This window comes from Serinus canaria, chromosome 1, assembly GCF_022539315.1.
Source record: "Serinus canaria isolate serCan28SL12 chromosome 1, serCan2020, whole genome shotgun sequence".
NCBI lineage: Eukaryota > Metazoa > Chordata > Aves > Passeriformes > Fringillidae > Serinus > Serinus canaria.
The window spans coordinates 110,017,878-110,037,099 of NC_066313.1; the positions used below are offsets into that span (position 1 = coordinate 110,017,878).

The 19,222-nt window shown below is 44.4% G+C and overlaps 1 protein-coding gene across 7 annotated transcripts in view; it reads right to left on the reverse strand.

Annotated features, from left to right (window-relative positions):
* The window catches only part of UMODL1 (uromodulin like 1), a 72,761-nt gene that overhangs the window by 27,587 nt on the left and 25,952 nt on the right, over window positions 1-19,222 (reverse strand). For 5 of the 7 annotated variants that reach the window (XM_050982171.1, XM_050982217.1, XM_050982131.1 and 2 more), the window contains 9 exons: window positions 17,843-18,085; window positions 11,298-11,459; window positions 10,785-10,891; window positions 8,516-8,708; window positions 7,571-7,711; window positions 6,691-6,807; window positions 5,172-5,426; window positions 3,638-3,750; window positions 947-1,166 (listed from right to left, as the gene is read on the reverse strand). In XM_050982171.1, coding sequence (XP_050838128.1) covers window positions 947-1,166; window positions 3,638-3,750; window positions 5,172-5,426; window positions 6,691-6,807; window positions 7,571-7,711; window positions 8,516-8,708; window positions 10,785-10,891; window positions 11,298-11,459; window positions 17,843-18,085 — 1,551 coding nt within the window. Of the gene's footprint in view, window positions 1-946; window positions 1,167-3,637; window positions 3,751-5,171; window positions 5,427-6,690; window positions 6,808-7,570; window positions 7,712-8,515; window positions 8,709-10,784; window positions 10,892-11,297; window positions 11,479-17,842; window positions 18,086-19,222 lie in introns of all 7 variants that reach the window. The other 2 variants (XM_050982279.1, XM_050982246.1) reach the window with 2 other exon arrangements.

Sequence of the window (19,222 nt, forward strand, 5' to 3'; positions counted from 1 at the left end):
TTGGCTGTGCCCCTGGATAAGTGTGGTGCTACTGGAAGCCACCTGGTTTTCTGCAGCTAAAGTGACAGTCCAGAGCCATCATCTTCTCTTCCTTAGCCTTTTGGTCCCAGGATCAATAACATTTACAAAGTATTTTTGGCACACATCAGCCTCTTGCAATTCAGCTGCCACTGTGATACTTGTAGGCTTCAAGTGCAATTTATCTCCTGTTTTTTCCTGTCCTGTTCTCTTTAACCTGCATGTGCTCTGCAACTCCAAAGGGAGTTTTTCCTGCTCAGAAAAGACTCAACACGCCAAGAGAGAAGAATTCTGTTGGCTTTGGCAACTTTCTGTCTCTGCCAGCTGGGAAACCTGAGGACAGAACTCAGTCTTTTGAAGATAAAAGTGGTGATTACTGAAGATCAAACAAAGGCCTAGCTTAACATAAATTCCATGCATGTTTCTTCAGTCCTATTCACAGTAAGGACATTTGGGAATTCCTCTGGCTGGGTTTCTAGAGTTAAGATGTTAGATTTCTTAAACCTTGGCACAAATACAGTCCCCAAACTTGGAGCACAAAACTGTCTAGAGGGTGTGTAGATCTAAAGGCTACAGATATTCCACAGTAATCCTCTCTGCCTTTTAGCTTGAGAAAGATATGGCAAACTTCCAGCAGGGGACAGAGAGGAGAGGGAGGAGAATGAATAGGGAAACCAAGGGCTCCACTTGAATTAACCACAGTGAGGAGAAGCAATGCCTGCAGGTACCTGGGGACAGCCAGTGCCCCTCTGTCTGACCCTTCTGGGCTTATGGACAAAACCCCTGGAAGAATTCTCACATCATGGTTTTCTCTTCAACAAACTACATACTTTGTTTTTCTATTTTGTGAAGAATATTGGTGATACTGCATGTGATCAAAACACAAATGCTGCTTATTTCTTTGAAAAAAAATAATAACAAAATTTACCTTCTACTGCAGTGTTTTGCTGATCCACCTCTAGCACAGAGCCATTGTGCAGGTAGGAAAGCACTGGGGCAAATGTGGAGGCATCCACTGGAAACTCGGGATTCTGCACGGTGATTCTGAGCCTCACAATGATGCTTCCTGCTGCCAGGGATTCAATCTGCACTTTCAGCTTCCCAGATTTGTACAAAGCAGAAATGTTGGGTGGGAATGAATTTTCAAGCTGAGCAAAGGGAAAGAAGCATTGACAATTAGGGAGCCAACAGGTATCTCTTTAAATATTTATATAAGCACAACATAGAAGATGCTGGAAAAAGAAAAGTTCCAAAATGTTTCAGAAATCTTATTTTTCAGATATTACTGTGACACAAAGTGGTGTTGGTGCAACCCTGCTGAGAAGGACTTGGATGTGCTGGTGGATGAGGGGCTGGGCATGCCCTGGCTGTGTGCACTGGGACCCAGAAACCCTCTGTGTGCTGGGCTTCACCAAAATCAGGAGGAGAGGGGGGAATTCTGCCCCTCTGCCCCTTTCAGGTGAGACCCCACTTGCAGAGCTGCATCCAGCCCTGGGGCCCAGCACATGAAGGACAAGGATCTGCTGGAGCCAGTTCAGAGAAGGCAGCAGGATCAGAGTATCTCTGCTGTCAGGAAATGCTGAGAGAATTGGGATTGTTCAGCCTGCAAAACAGAAGGCTCTGGGGAGACTTAATTGTGACCTTCCAGTACTTGAAGAGTACTTACTGGAAAGATGAGGCAAGACTATTTACAAGGGCCTGGAGTGACAGGGCAAGGGGGAATGACTTCAAACTGACAGAGGGAAGGGTGAGATTAGATATTAGGAAAAACTTATTTACTGTGAGGGTGGTGAAGTCCTGGCACAGGTTGCCCAGAGAAGCTGTGGATGCCCCACCACTGGAAGTGTCCAAGGCTAGGTTGGACAGGGTTCTGAGCAGCATGGTCTAGTGGAAGGTGTCCCTGCCCATGGCAGAGGTTTAGGACTGGATGATCTTCAAGACCTCTTCCAAGCCAAACCATTCTGTGATTATATAATTCTGTGATACCTCTGAAAACTGTATCCATCTGACCATTGGTCTTACAAACAAAGTTCCGAATTTTGGCTCAAGGGAGCAGAATTCCCCCTGGCCCTGTTTGCTTGCAGCAGAGCTGAACTCTCCTGGTACCTGCGTGCCGCAGAGCCTTGATGTTATCTCTGTATGTCACACATACATTTTATTTCAAGTGTGGCCATGGCTTTAGTTCCCAGGGAGCATTTGAAACTCTCCAGTTCAAGTTCAGCCTGCAGCTGAGTCCAATAACAAAGAAACGTCAGACTGAGAGACCAGGAAAAATGGGGGTGGATAACTTTAAAAAACGTGTTTGAGACAGCTCAGCTACAAGGGAGCATCACAATTACATTATGGTTAATTACCAAACCAGCTGAACAAATGGCATTACTCTGAACATTGAAGCTGGCACATTGCTGTCAGTGTTTGAGCTGTGCATGAAGCTAGCAGTTTCACCTTACATATCTAGAAGGCAGCTCCTTGCTTGAGCCTTTTGTTGCTGCATCCCCCTCAAAGTGTGCCTTTGAGCAGGAATCCAGAGCCATAAATCAGCACAGCTTTGTTCCCATTCAGTCAGAGCTTGCTCAGAAAGATCCCTACAAACAAACTGTGTAGCTGGTCTAAGCTCACATCAGAGTAGAGAGGCAAGAAAATGAGGAGAGAAGAAATGAGAGTGCTCACAAACACCCAAGGAGGCAGAAGCAACACAGATGAGCAATGCTCCTTTTTCTTCCCAACCTGATGAAGCCAATCAGGCCTGCATTAATGTCAGAGAGAACTCACTCACCAAAATCTTCCTACACAACAAAAGTGAACAATTTGCAGCTGTGGGAAATAAAACCATGTGAGGAGGTTCAACTTGCAATTTCTGTTGGGCAAATGCCTCTTCTCTGCTGCCCTTGAACGTACAGCTCCCTTACTGTTTTGGGCTTTTCTCTTGCATTTAAATTCACACACAATTACAAGTCACCCTTTGTTTTGGGGAAGCCTTGTGTTGGGTGGAGATCCAAATTCCCCTGTGTGGGCCCTGTTCTGTGCAGCAAAACTGTTGGAGATTGCTCCATCTGAACCTCTCCCTTTTCTGGGAAGCTCAGAGCTGCCACCAGACTTCATGACTCAGGTTTTGTTTCTGGCTGATCACACCTGACTGTGGACAGTGACCACATGTGTGCAGGCAAGGAGAGGAAAGCCTGATCTAGATACTTTTCTTGAAAGAAGAAAGACAGCAGGCAGTGAACTATTTATTTGAAAGGAGGAAGACATTTATTGAGCAGACTGTGCTGAAATGAATGCCAGGAATGCCATTTCAATAATTCATTTAAAAGCCTCAAGTTAATTTACTGTGAGTTTATTGCCAAATTAAAGGAAAGGAGCCCCTGTTGCATGCCTGCATTTATAATTCCTTCACTCTTCTGCAGGGGAAAATTCTCACTGGCTTCATTGCTAACAAGGCCAAGGGGTTGCTCTGTTTAGTCAGTTGAATTTTGTTGTAATTATAAAGAAAGGTCACAGGAAATAGTATGCTGATTTTTGAAGGAATATTTCACCCAGTCATAATATCCTCTATTAGATTAAATAAATTTTATGTTGAAAAATATATATATATTACCTAGAGATATAGTAATCTTACCTCTGTAAGCAACAGCCTTGAAAATTCCTCATATGCTGAGCTGCTGGAATTATGGAAATCATCAGTGAAGTTGTAGTTGAGAATCCTCATAGTAACATCAAATATCTTGGCCTCTGTAAAACACAACATTAAAACACACTGACAAAGAAGGAAAGGATTCAGTTAAAATTTATAAACCTGGACCAAAATCTCAGCTGATGGAAGAAAGGAGAACAGGATTGAGAGATTTTGGTATTAAATTAAAAAATTAATGCATATAGGCTCCTACAAGCTTCTGATACATTGAGAAGGTGCACTTACATCAGGTCTAAAGAGATATTTTGGTGCCTAATTGCAACTGCATGAGAAGTGGGTGTACACATACTTTATGTCTGGGTTTACACATACCTATCCTGGCCCTACATAACTCCTGCCCTGAAGTTGCACCCAGGGTTGAATTGCCTGTGGGCTCATCTCTGGCCCACCAGTTACAGTTTTTATTTATTTATTTTCCCAATCTTGATAGTGGGATAATAAAAATATTCTTAAACTGAAAATACAGCAAAAAGCTGTGCATGTCCGCTGTGTGTGTGGTGAGCCCTGACAGATACTGTACAGAGCACAGGAGCCAAAACCAAGAGCCAAGGAATCTCTAACTGCTTTGTACTGTATAAACACTCCCAGGCTGTTACTCCTTGGACTGATCTTTGGAAAAATTTTCTTTTTCTCAAAGGCTCCAACTTCATACTCTGAAGTTCAGCCCTCTGTTTTCATAACCACTAGCCCTCCTACTTTCCCTCCACAAAGAGAGTAATTTCCTTCTGACCCAAACTGGAGTCATCCCTCATTTCATCAAAGGGAAGGTTCTTAGGGATAAACATGAACAGCAGCATTCCCACTGTGGTCAGTAATAAAGAGTTCACTGCCTGCTCTTTGAAAAAAAGGGGGGAGATTTATTTCTTTATTTGCATGGAGGCTTAGGAAATAATTTAAGACTAGAGAAAAAGCAAAATTATGTTTGATCAACACACTAGGGCCTCAGGAAGCTCCCACCACCAGTTAATTGAACAGAACTGGGCAGGTAGTCTGCAGCTTTCTTACTCAGAGCTTTTAATTCTCTTTAATCCTTAATTCAGCAGAATCTGCCCTTCCTCTGGGCACTCTTGTTAGCTCAGCTGAGCCCTTGACAAACCAGTTGCCTGGATTTCCCTCTGGCACAGCTATCAACCAGGGAAAAATGAGGCCTGCTGGGAGATGGATGGCAGCAGAAAGCAGTGCCAGGCACCAAAGGAGTAAATTTAAAAAAAGAATTATAGCTTAGCCTGATATCTGTAATAGTCTAATCAGCTCCAGCGCTGCTTTGTCACTAAGGCCAAAGTTCTGCTGCCTGATATTCTGGATTGGATAAATGCTGGAGTAGATGAGATAAAAAGTGCTGAAAATGTTGCTCAGTGAGGACCAAAGGATCATTGCAAGTGAGTGGGGATGGAAGGAGGAGAAGGAAGAAGACAGAGCTATACATATTATATATATGTATTTTAAAGTGTTTCTTTACCTGTTTTAACATTTTGATGGGAGATAATGGTTTTCCCACAAGTTTCATAGCTGATCTCTACTGAATACATCACACCTGCTTCCAGGTGAGACACATCCACCTGCATTTCCTCTGTCTTCAGGTTTTGCACAGTTTCATTGCCCTTGGCCACCCGGACTTGGAAAGTGTGGTTCAGAGTGGAGCTGAGAAGCCAGGACATTTCAAAGCTGTTGCTGGTAACGCTGAGGATTTGATGGTTTGTAACTGCAGAGGGATCTGTTGAAGGAGTTGGCACAGAAAAAACAACATTTCACTTTTAAAACCTTGTGATGTTTGAAATCCACTACAGATAAGCACTCTGACAGTCATAGGGTCAGGACAGAATCTGCCCCTCTCACACCAGCAGATCCCCTCATCCATGAACCATCCCACTAGAGAGACAGATTTAGTGTTTAACCTTTTTATTTCCTGTTACTATATGCATTTCTGTTGAATCATAGAATCACAGAATAGTTTGGACTGGAAAGGACCTTAAAGATCATCCAGTTCCACCCTCTGCCATGGGCAGGGACACCTTCCACTAGACCAGGCTGCTCAGAGCCCCATCCAGCCTAGCCCTGAACACCTCCAGGGATGAGGCAGCCCCAATTCCTCTGGACAGCCTAATCTCCTCCAAATCTCCAGCCATGGAGATAATCAGCCAGTGAGCTACAGGTGCAAGCAACAGCAATGAGTTTGGAAGAGTGACTCTGGGTACTCTACATGTGTTGACACCTGCTTTGCCTCCTGTCACTTTAATCATCAAAATGCCCCCATTCAGGCAAAGGTTGCCTGGATTTATCCTGGCAAACCCCCCAGAGCCCAGCTAACAGAGGCTGGGGGAGAGTGGTGTCCCACTCTAGTCCAGTGCAATCATTGTCATGTCGGTGGGAAAAGACAGGGCCCTTCAGAGATGATTCCAGTCCTGGCAGGAGGAGGTGTTTAAGCTGGGTAGGATGAGTTGCCCTGCAGCAGAGCCAGTCTGTCTGGCTCGAGAGAGACAGCCCAGACAAGACACCTCTGCTGGAGAGAGCTGGGGCCAGGAGAGATGAGCATCACACCCCACACTAACCCAGAGACCACAGCACGCTGCTGCCACAGCTTTCATGCTAATGGTTAGACTAAGGAGAAAAGGTTGTTTTCATAAATTCATAAATTGTTTTCATCAACAGAACATATTTTTTCCCAGCACTCTGAGCCAGGTGGCTGCCAAACACCCCAAAGCCACTCCCACCCTGTGCTAGAGGGGCCACAGTTTAATTCCACTGGCTTCAGCTTTGATCAGAAGTTGTGGATGAAGATCAAGAATACCCAGCCTGTCTCTCTGAACTCTCAAAGAACAACTAAATCTGTTTCCTCCTACAGAAGAACAGGATGTTGTTAAAAGGATTGTAATAACTCTTGCCTGAAAGGGCTGGATCACCCATATAAACACAAATCTACTGAGGTTTGTTCCCATCACAAATCAAGAAAACCTTTATTAAAATCCAAGGTTACTTACAGCACCCAGCATCTGTAGATTGGTTGGTTATGGACAAGAGACTCGATTTCCTTAGAGAAGGAGAGCTACTGCCAGTGCTAACAGCATTTACTGAACTTGGAGTAGATGCTGCAATGCCTAGGGGAAAATCATATTATCAGAGTTAGAGTATGTCTAAGAAAACAAATCCAAAATAATACCATTCAGGTTTTCTACATGAAAAGCAGCAATAGAAATAATATAAATAAAAAATAAAAGTGTTACCATGTCACAAAAGCATAAAGTAATACATTATCTGCATTTTTGAGATTAAGGGATTGTAAAATTGTTTTCCAATTAAAGCATTGAATCTGCAAGCAGTTATTCATCTCATTATCTTAAAGCCTATTAGCAGGCCCATTGATGTCTGGGGGCTGTAAGTATGTTTTGCTGAACTGGTACCACAAGGAATTATTTCAGCCAGTGCCAAACTCCAACTGCTTGCAGCTGAGAGCTCAGCAGCAGTGCAGGAGCTCAGGATGGGATCATACAAGCACTGAGCCAGGCTGCAGTAAAAACAGGAACAAAGGAAATAGAAATAATGCCTTTAATTGTTTTCAAGAGGCTGGGGAGGTGCACTGACAACAAGTGACTTGCTCTGAGAAGCAGGGTGTGAAGTTTTAGGTTTTGGCAGATGAGTGAGGACAGCTGAGGGTGAAATAGAGCAAATACAAGGGACTGTGAAATAAATTCTCTGCATTTCCATCAGAAATAGGTAACAGGTTTATGTGGCATTTTCTCCCAACAGGAAGAGAAGGGGCACTCATGCACCAGAAATTCCTGCAGGTGACTCCTGTAAAGGAGCACAAAGTCCTGCAGGAACATCCTCAGCACTCCCCAGGGTGAGATCTGCATTTCTTACCTTCCTTCCTAGGGCTTAGCCAGTGAGGGATGACAGTAGCATGTTCATGTTGGGGCTGGCAGCTGTAATAACCCTCCAGGTTTACACAGCTGCTTTTCTCAGGGCAAGCATTGAATCCAGCATAGGAGCATTCATTGACATCTAGGAAGAACAACACACCTTGCATCAAGAGCAGCATCGAGATTGATTTGCACTGTGTGTAAAGCAGGCTTTGGCTATGAAAAATTCAATGTAAATCTGCAGTAATGCTTTTAAAGCCACTCTGGATGTTACCACCCCATCACTTTTTACCCCAACTCTTTGGAATTAGAGGACAATTAGGGGCAGCTCCTGCTTACACCTGTGGAATGCCATCCAAACCTGAGATGTCAGGACAGGAGGAAGGAGGACTACCCAGTGATTTCACTGAAAGCTGGACTGAGCAAAGACAGAATAAGAAAAATGCATTTCAGGAGTGAAAATGTTCAGACAACTGCAGAGCAATAAGCAGCCTGACATAATTTAAAATTAATGTATTGAAATGCTTCTGTAGCATTCAAAGAATGTGTAGTAATATGCTATAGTAATTAACAGACTACAAATATGACTTGTTTCATACAAGTTACTGGAAGTAATATATTTGCTTCCCAAGAAAACAGATTTTTAAAGAGTCTGTTTAATGCAACTAATGATTGTGCTACAAATATGCACATATTTGCTTTTTCATCTGAAGAACAATGTTACTGGGATAAAATAAATTTGAGGTTTCAGAGGCATTCTCTTCCAAAATATTCACTCCAAAATAATCATTAATTCTCTATCCTATAACAGAAAGGTCAGGGCTGAGTTTGCAAAGTTTGCAAGATTCTCTTGCTACCTTTGAAAGCAAATTAATGATTATATAAATGAGATCCCAAGTGAAGAGGGACAAACCCCTTAAAATGTGACAGGATTACAGTCAGTGACCTTGCACTTGTGTGTCAATCACTTCATGCACACGCTTCACCATGGCCTTCAGGGAGGAGGAAACCTCTGCCAGAGGAGCTGGATGCTGCATGCCCAGGAGAAGCTGGGAGGCCACTGTCCCAGCGTAGATGTCCCCATGGTTACTCTGGATGTGGTGCACAGAGGCATTCAGGGGCTGCAATGCACCAGTGATCTGGAAAACAGGGCAGCAAACACTGGAGCACCTTGGTCATTTCCCAGCACATGAATTATGCAGTGGTTATTATCATAATCTGAGTGTAGCAAGAAATTCAGAAACCAGGGCAAAGTGGTTTACGCCTGTATTGATGCAAGGTGAGTTCTTATTTTCACATTTCACAGCAGATTTATGTTACTGAAATGCCAAGCCCAGGGAGGTGTGGAGCTGATCTCAAAATGCTTTGGCAGAAGGAGCGTCCTGGGCTGTAAGATGTGTGTATTCTACTTCCCATCTGTTAGAGGTGGAGCAGCTCTCTGCTGTTCCTGGGGCAGTTTGTTCTTTATCTCTCCCACAGCCCATCCTCCCTCCAGGAGATCTCTGCTGTCCATGGCCAGGGAGTGTCCCTGCAGGGCTGATCAAATTCCACCATCCCATGGGAGATGCTGCGCCCAGGGGAGGAGCCAAGCATTCCTACCTGGATCCAATCTGCCCTGGGAACAGCCCAGCAGCCTTTGCCCCCTGCATTCCCAGAGGGAGAGCAGGCCCATCTCCAGCAGCCCTGGAGCTGCAGAGGAAAACTCCCCCCTTGTGCAGGATCCCTGCTCCAGCAGAACCACAGCTGGCACTGCAGGAGGGCTGAGCGCCCCTGGGATGGGACTGTGCCACCACCCTGAGCCATCCTGGGATGGGACTGTGCCACCACCCTGAGCCCCCCTGGGAAGGGACTGTGCCACCACCCTGAGCCCCCTGGGATGGGACTGTGCCACCACCCTGAGCCCCCTGGGATGGGACTGTGCCACCACCCTGAGCCCCCCTGGGAAGGGACTGTGCCACCACCCTGAGCCCCCTGGGATGGGACTGTGCCACCACCCTGAGCCACAGAGGGTCAGCTCCTATTCTGACTCTGTCAGTGTTGTTTTTTATTACTACATTTTTATTTTATTTTTATTTTCTTCCCTAATAAAGAACTGTTTTTCCTATTCCCATAGCTTTGCCTAAGAGCCTTTTAATTTCAAAATTATAATAATTCATAGGGAGGGTTTTTTTACAGTTTTCCATTTCAGGGGAGGCTTCTACCTTCCTTAGCAGACACCTGGCTGTTCAAACCAAGACAAGGAGTAACCCAGGAGGAGGTGGGAAAAGTCCTGCTTTGCAAAGTCTCAATGGAGTACAAGAAATTACACAGGCCACTACAATTCACCTGCTATAAATCTTTCCAACACTTCTTACTTTGAACAGCTAAATGGACTGCTGGCCAAGGGAATAGAAAGAAAGAGAGGAAAAGCAATAGACTCGGGATGAGGGGTGGGATTAAGAGGCACAGAGAGACTCCAGAGAGACCAAGCCATCCCAACTGAGAGTCAGGAATGAGAGAAGGGATTTGCTGGTGGGCTGAGCATTAAGAGTCAGTGGAACAGACAGCAGGACACTCTGAGGAGCATTGAACAGCTTCACTTCACCTCCCCATTTCTTGTTTGACTTTCACATTTCTTGTTTTAGACCAAGATGTAAAATGGATCCTTGCCCCTACTCCCTACTACACAGCAACAGGACCAGGGTTTCTTGCTTTTTTAGGATAAGAGAAGGGGAAATCACATAGGAGGAAGAAGGACACCCATGCTGTTTTTATCATTTCTATTCTCCTGCCCATCAGTGCCAGCAGATTATAGGTTTGTCTTGGAAAGGCTTAACTTAAAATTCCATCTCAGAAAACATCATGGTTTGAAGGTCTTGAAGTCTGGTCCCAGTCTGTCATAGGCCCAAAACTGAACTGAGACAAAGCTGGAGCAATCACTACTTAAGCAGAAAAAACCCCTTTATTTCAGTATGTTTGAATTTCAGATCTCTTCCAATTGCCTTTGGAAGAGACCTGAAAAATTTGCTAAAGAAACTGATAAATCAATGATACTTGAATTGCTTAAGGATGCAGCTGGCATTCAGTAATCAGAAACACAGAAATAATCAGAAATACAGAAATAATCAGAAATAGGGCCAAAAAAAATCAATCTGGCAGAAGAGGGGGGAGCAAAGAATGACTCCTGAGTAACAGAATCGTGGCACAAGGAGGGAAGAGTTTGTTTTTGTACATACCACGGAGTGCAAAAGGCGGGAATGATTCACAAGGTGGGAATCCACTCGGACCAATTCACTAAAATCCATTTTCACCAGCACTGTCACGTTGTACCAGAACATCCTCCCTGCAGTGCAGGAAATAAAACAGCCAAGTCATCTGAGGTCTGCTGCTACAGGAGGCCAAAGAGATTCAGGAAGGCTCTGAGGAAACCAAGCAAGATTTCACTTGGCAAATGTTGGGGAGCCCCCAAACAGCCCAGCTAGGGCCTTGTATGCCATATGCCACAGGCACAGGAGCCAGCCAAGGAGAAGGAGCCAGAGAAGGTTTGCTGGACCCACAGCACCCACACACCACTCAGTGCTCACGGGTGCAAGCACTGAGGCTGAAAATCCTGGAATCCATCCAAGGCAGATTCCCGTATTTGTTTTAGGAAGAGCTATGGTAACAGTTTTCCTGCCCACTCCCACCCTCAGGAGGGAAAATGAAGGATATTTCTATTAGAAGCAGGGTTGAATTTATCAGTAACATACCCTCTGGCACAGGATCCACACAGCCTGCTCCTTTGGATGAGCTGCAGCATTTTTTCAGCCCTGGACATTCAGTATCGAACGTGCAAGGATAATCAAATGTTTCCATATCCTTCACTGGACAAACACCAGGTCTTGAGGCAAATACACTGGATCTATTGAGTGCTAAGTAACAAAAACATTTCTGAGAACAAAAATACAGAGAGTTTTTCCATAAAATTGTGATATTTAATTTATACCAAACACCTCCTCCTCATTTTAGAAGCGTGTCTGTTCTGAGTTTTTCATGGGAAGAAAACAGCAGCCTAAAATATCATTATTTCATTTCAAGGATGTAAATATTCTCAGATCTTTCTCTTGTCCATGACATTTCTGTTACAGAAATTTTGAGTTCCTACCTTTCCATTAATAATTATGGATGGTTGGGCTCATAGGTAAGTTTCTAAATGTGGAGACACTGAAGCACTGAGAAACAGAAAATGTGCCTGATATCAGCTGTGACTAATCCAAGTAATATATAATGATCAAAGAAAACAGGTACTGTGTGAGATAGAAGTTGAGAACTTTCATTTAACATTTTGTGGCACAAATTTAACCTTAGTTGCACTAATTCTTTTCCAGCTGGCCACTCCAGGAGGTTGGTAGCCCACACCAGAGAGCCCTGCAGAGAGGGCAGCTGAGGCAGGAGGTGGCTGATTCCCAAGCCAAGGGCAGACAGTGGTTCTGGGTCAGTGCCAGCACAAAATCTCTTCTAGGGAGGAAAATGAAAATTATTTCCAAGCCCTACCAACTCACTTCTTTATCCACACTCTCAAACACAGTTCCAAGTAATGCTCAGCTCTGGTCTTTCTAAGCAACCTGAAAGAAATCTCTTTTCCATTCGTTTTGCACTCCAGGTTTTTGATCCTTTACTGAGTAATTGAAGTCAGCCAGGAGAAAAATGAACCTGATTGCTGCAATAGGAACAGTTGTGGTGCAGGAAAACCACATTTGACGCAATAAAACCCATAGCAAGTGAAAAGTCCACAGCAAACTATAAATCTGTTCTGAACAGTCAGATTGTGGGTTTGCAATTTCTGTTATCCCAAGGCTCTGGATGAGAGTAAATGTGAGGTTTCTGCGAAGCAGGAGGGGATATTGAACCAAGCACTTTTGGCCTCAGCCAAGTAACCTTCTTAGCCTGGGAAATTGTCTTGATTAACCAAGAATTAAACTGAATCTACATAACTTGCTGCCAGATAAACGTTCCAGGTGCTCCTCTCTCTGGGGCTGGCACTACAGGTGGTTCCCCCAAACAGGTCCTTTTCCTAGAAATATCCCTCTTGCTTTTCAAAGCCACTTTCAGGTGTGAAACAGCCTCAGCTGCCCTTAGCTGAGTCCCACACACATTCCCTGCCTCAAGTGATTGCTCCTTCTCAGCCTCCTGGGCAGGGAGCTAAGCAGCCTCTCACCCTGGATTTTGCACAAACACAAGCACCAAGGGATTCCCTTGTGTTAGAAAATTCCCTATTCACCAGTGCTGCCCCTGTACAAGCCAGGCAGCTGGACCTAGGTGTGGAAATTCTCCAGCTCTGAGATTCAAGTGCAGTTCAAGCAGGTTTGAGGTTCAAAGCAGGGTTTTTTCCCCACCTGTGTCTCTTTTTTGTGTGTGTGTGTGTGTTTAACTGCAGTGTAAATGGTTTAATGAGTCCCATGCAATCTCAGAAAACACTATTGAATCCTGGCTGGGTGCCACAGAGCCATTTATCTGAAATCAAAAGGTCATCTTTTTCAGATCAACGGAAACAGAGATGGATTCACTTCACATTTCTGCCTAATTGTACCAGATGCACTTTGGAAATTCAATTTATGCTTTCCCCTTCAATCATGCTGGGGACAGTCACCTACCAAGCAAGCAGTGAGGAGAAGCCAGCCAACTCTGTGTCGTTTGGATGAAGTACAGGCTTTTCTCCTCTCTTATTTACATAAATGTATGGAAGCAGAACTGCAGCTTAGCAACCAAAGGTCACTTGCCAGCCTGCCTCTGGACAGCTGCTGGATCTGCTGTGGCTGCAGGATGGGGCATGTCCCAGGAGATTGATGCTGAGGGACAGCATTAGCTCAGCCATACCCCCCTTCCCCTCCCTCCTTCCATCTGGAAGAGATGGTGTCTTCCAGAGGGTGTGGTGGAGCCATGGACCAGCCCCCTGCATTTGTCTCAGGTATCAGAAGGTGGAGACAAATCTATGGAATTACAGGGGAAGCCCCTGGGAAAGTCTGTTCCAAAGGCAGGCTAGCAGTTTTCATCATACAAGCCTGATTTTGGGGTCCTTGAGCAGTGGTTGGCTTTACTTGCTCAGGTGGATGTTTTCCATCCTGATTGCCTCTCCAGGGGTTTAACTGGGATTTGTGCTGATCCAGCATCTGACAAATTTTTAACACCCTTCCTGGCTGTTCCTTTTGCCTTGGAGGGGAGAAGGCAAAGGGGGGATGTGATCAAGGTTTACAAAATCCCAAAGGGAGGGGGCAGGGTGAAGGTTTTCACCAGAGCCCACAATAATAAAATGGGTGAAAGAACTCACTTCTTTACACAAAGAGGAGGGAACTTCTGCAATTTGTCAGCACAGGGGGTGTGGAGACAGACAGCTTCAGAGGGCTCAAAAAGGGACAAGGCAATTCCCAGGCAGCATTCCATCAGCAGACACTGAGGAGAACAGGCAGGGATGTCAATAATCCCATTTCTTGCAGCTGCTGGGGGCACACAAGGGACACAAACTGCAGGGCAGGCAGAGCCACCTGCTTCTGGGTGCAGTCCCACAGGGCATTCTGGCACCTTCCCACCCCAGGCTGATGCTGCAGTGCTGCCCATATGTGACACCACTGTCTCCTGGCTTTCCTGTGACAGCCGAGCACAGGGACAGCTGTGGCCAGCTCCTGCTGCTCTGGTTACAGCCAGCATGGGAACATCTGCATGCCAGCTCTGGAAGGTCCCAGCCCTGCTGAGGAGCTGCCTGGACACCTACAATGAGCCTTTTTTTTTTAACTTTGTAGTTTTTTTTCTGAAAATGTTTTTCTGAAAAATTCTGAAAAGACTACTTCAGAAATTGTACATACAAGGCACACTGATTAAAGCCTGACTTCAACATTGCAAATCAAGTGCTCTCAAGAAACTTCACAATTAAAGTTGTCTTGAGCCTTCTTATTTCAAGGTATTTTTGCACATGTGTGCTTAAAAACCAGCCTTCATCATGTGCTTATGCACTCTTTCCCTCCCTAGCTGGGGATCAGGCAGGGTTAGATGGCAGATAAGGAGCTCTCTGGTTTCATCTTCTGCTGGAAAGTGGGCAGCAAGCCAGCCACCAGGAGAAATGACCACAACATCCATTCAGACAGCTGGAAACAAGCCTGGAGAGCTGGATCCTGTCTCTACCTAAAAGACAAGATGCTGGGGGAAGTTTTGTACAGTGAAACAGCCTTCAGGGTTTCACAGGTCCATGAGCTTGACCTGCAGCCCTGTGCCCCAACAATACAAGTTGTTAAAAGCAGCACTAAGCCCCATGAAAATCAGAATAAATCCATGAAAAAATCAAAACTGCACCCAAGGTGTCTGAAGGCAGGTCAGAAACCAACACAGAATGGTTTGATCTCAGTTTCTCTGCAGCTCAGTTGCCCATCTGTGAACGACACAGAAGCTCCCTCGCTTCCCACAGCCTTTGTGAAGAAAAATTGCTGCCTGTGAATCCCCCAGGATTCACCTCCAGAGGTGGTAAATAATTCTCTACTCAGTGAGAGGCTGAGCAGAGCACTGAATGTGGAGGTCAGGGTGGCACACCCTAGGGAGTTCCTCAGAGGGGCTCCATCATCCCTGGGCACTGGGAAATGGGGCAGTGTCCCCCAGTGGTCCTTGGGGCACTGCAGAGCTGGATCAGGTAATTATAAGGGTTCACTAATCTGCAGGCATGGACAAAAAGAGAGAAAACAATTTTTTAAAAATTTAATTCTACCTTAAGAATTCATTCCAGCACTTCCTAACTTTTGGGTATTTAACTTTCCAGCTGTTATTTTAAAATGTCAAAGTAATTTGTGTGTGCAACTGTAACACTGTTCTGATGGACAGACACACAACTAGTGAGAGCTACCAGAGCAACTTGACCAGTGGTCTAGAGTTAAGAAATAATAAAAGCAGGGCCTGCCATATCCCAGGTAGGGGTAAATGTTTCCCTCTAGGAAGAGAAGGTGAGGAGTGGCCAGGAGCAGGCTGCTGTGAAAGGTCAGGGAGACCTTTCCACCCCTGGCAGGATGGGGAGCACGCCAGCATGGATAATGTCAAGAAGAAAATAACAGCAGCTCAGCAGTGTGCTGTGCAGTAATTTCTGCAGTTCCAGTTTCTCTTCTCATCATTTATTTAAGACTGTGTCTAGACAGTGCATTACCATTCACAGAATTTATGACTAATGCCCTGAAAAGCAAAGATACCAGAATAATGTAAACATGGAAATCACCTAGAAGCCATACAAATCCTTAAATGGTTTTAAGTATTCCGAAATTAAGTTTTACAGGAAAAAGTGTCAGGCTGACCACAGTATTTCATGGACAAACTTGCCCAGAGTCCCCATCAACAACATGGGAAGGGCAGGGTGGAAATTCTGCAGCTCAGCTTTACAAGAGATTTACAGATTTGTTCATGTTGGATGAAACAGAATCATCAACAGCTCTCAAGCCTAAAATATCCCTAGAGATGCTTTTCTGAGACAGAATTATACTGGGAAAGAAATATTTCAAGCATTACCAGGATGCTTTTTTTCCCCACACAAGAAGATGGTCTTGACTTTCAAAGGTTCAGGAACACCTGAATTTCTTGTGCAAACAGTGACAACCATGGTGACTTTTCCACATTTAGCTGGCACAGCTCTTTCCTTGTACTACAGAACTAAAAAGCCATTTTCTCTGATTGTCTCTCAGTCTTGCCATTTGATGCTTACAGGCACACATGTATGCACATGTCTGTATATCCAAAAGACTTCACTGAAGTACCTTTTCAACCATAATTAAATGCACTGGAGATTTTCCCCAGTGTGGAACTGATGCATGAAAATAGAGATGATCAGCAGCAGGTCCTTTGCCTGTCTGACAAATCTGCTTGAGCACACAGTAACCTGCAGCTCAAATTCTTCTTTGCTGGGACTGCACAACAGCCATGGAGCCAAACAATAGCAGGATACAGTAAATTAGAAATTATGCTTGAATTTCTCTTCTCTAGCAAATCATTTTAAGAACAAATAAAACATATCAACCATTTTTGTGTTCCCATCCTGTTAAAATCCTGCTAGACACAATATTCTACCTGTGACTGTGGAAAAAAAAGGCCTGGGGTGAAAATAAATGTTTGGAAGTTCTTTTTCCAATGCTCTGAAGCAACTTAAATGTGGGATGAGCACATTGTTCTTGACAGATCCCATGACAGGACATATGGCTCACCCCCCTCATGCCACGTTACATGATCCTCTGCAGGAGCAGGTTTGGGGACATTCCCACACATCTGAGTCACCCAAGTCCTATGACCCAAAACAAGGGCCAGGGCTGCAACAGGACCTTTCTTTTCAATCTGCTGTTCCTGTGGGTGGATATGTAAATGCCCAGGTCCATACTGAAAAGTGGAAATACAGAAAATGTAATGTCATACTGAAAATAGGAGACAAAACTACATCCTGCAGAACTTTTCTGGATGACATAAAAGTTCAGTGCTGGTTTAGATAATTCAAGATGCCTTCTCAGCTTAAAAACATCTAAATTTATCCAATGGAAAAAGAAAGTTCCTTTTCCTCAAGGAATCCCCTCCATCAATGTCTCAAATTCTGATAAAACTGGGATTTTCTGATTGACAACTGGTAACCCTGATATAGGAAGGGGAAAAAGCTTCTCTCTTGAGACAAAGGTGATAAGTCTTCCTGAACAGAGTCTTATTGACACTCAGATGTTAGAGCAGATCCACCAAAAAGTTCACCATTTCTCAGACCTCCCACTCAGTCACAGGTAACCAAGTAAGTCCTCAGGAAATGGGTCCTAGTCTAGTTTTGGTTGAAAAGCTTCTGGTATCACATTGTCCTGAGGTCACAGGTTCTACATTGGAACCAAAATTGGGTTTGCATTCCTGCTCCACATCAAAGGAGATGTTATTCCAAGTGCATCCTGAATTACTTTTGAGGAGAAAGTTCCTGGTGTGAATGCAGGCAGGCTCAGAGCAGACAGCACCAGACAGTGAATTATTGCTCTTGGCCAGGTAATGAGCCCTTGGAGGGCTAGCAAGCAGGTGCCTTCCTCAGGCTCTCTGGAAGTTCAGTGAATTTGTGACTAGAGGTGGCAAAGAGCAAGAATCAGGGGCTTTAATCTGCTATGTCTACTCCTTGCCATGTTAGACAAAGTTTACTGCACATTATTTTACACTCATTTATTTCAGTGAATAGGAACCTATGGCCCAGAACTGAACTAAGCCTTTACACATCTCAGCTGAAGTGAATCTTCTTCCATAAGAAGCATTTATTTCCTCTCCTAATCTGACTAAAACTTACCTAGAGAGCAGTAGAGTCCAACTTGTTCATACCCTTCACAGCAATCTGTGAGAGTGATGGTTTCAGGGATTTCAACACTGTGAAACTCTGTTCTGTGGTGTGTCTGGGGACACACCATCCATGGGATCCAGCCTCTACAGGATGTCTTCTTCTCATAGGACTTTTGGTAGACAACCATTCTGGACACATTTTTGGTCAGGGTGTAGTTGCACAGATGGTACCCTAGCAAAGAGAGGCCTTTTTCTAGGAAACAGAAACAGGAAAGAAAAGGATCAGCATTAATTTGTCACCCTGCTGGTTTTTGGCTTCCTTTTTCTGCCTCTGTCGAGGTCAGGATTGAGGGCACTTGAGATGAGGGCACTTGAGATGAGTTTGTGTTCACACTGAGGTGTTTATTGTTTTTTTATCAATGTTACAGTCTCACAGCAGTGAGTTCAGCAGCTTTTCCCTAGCAAGGCACAAAAATGGTTAACTATCTCTTGTTCCAAGGTCTTTTAGGGCTAAACTATCCAATTAAGAAATGACACCTAGATTATTTTCCCTTTTACCCCAATAACTGATCCCTCAAGCCCACAATGCAGACTTTTCTGCCCAATTACAAAACATCACCCAAACCCATGGAGAAGAAGGAAGAAGGTAAAGAACAACCTGCCTCCAACTTAAAACCTCCATCTTGCTTCATATTCATTTCTATATTCTAAAACCCCAAACTCTAAGTTTTCCACCCTGTATATTACATACTTCTAACCATCCATACCCCCATAATTCCAGTGTTATCAATGAGTTTTGGAAGCCTGTTCCATGGCCTCAGGTCACATGCAGTGCTCTCCAGGGAGTCAAGGTCTGTCTGTGCAGAAAGTCTAAAATTCTCAGCATCCAGAACTCCAACATCACCCCAGAGCAGAAGTTCCCTGCAGTATCCAGTGGAAAACAGAGTTACAAGAAAGCAGTGACAGAACCAACAGAGATGAATGATTTCCAGGAAGGCTGATTTTGGGAAGAACATCTCTTCAAAAAACAGACACAAGAAAGAATTGGTAGTGACTGCTTGTCATAGGCATCACTTTGGTCATGAAAGGATGAAGACTGGCAGAAAATTCAAAGAGTTCTTGGTGCCTTCAGGTTTGAGGCAGAAAAAGGGCAATTTAACTCCAGTTTATATTAAATAAATTTACATATGTTAATATAAATTAACATGAGAGCACAACAGGCACTTCCAGAGCAGAGTCATCCAAGTAGTTTAAAAGCCCACTCCAGCCTCCTGCTGCCAAAGCCTTCATCACTCCCCACTGACTATAAAGGGAACAAAGGGTGAGGAACTCATGGGCAGATGAGTCACAGTAGATGTCTGGAATAAGACATCCTTCAGACATCACCCTA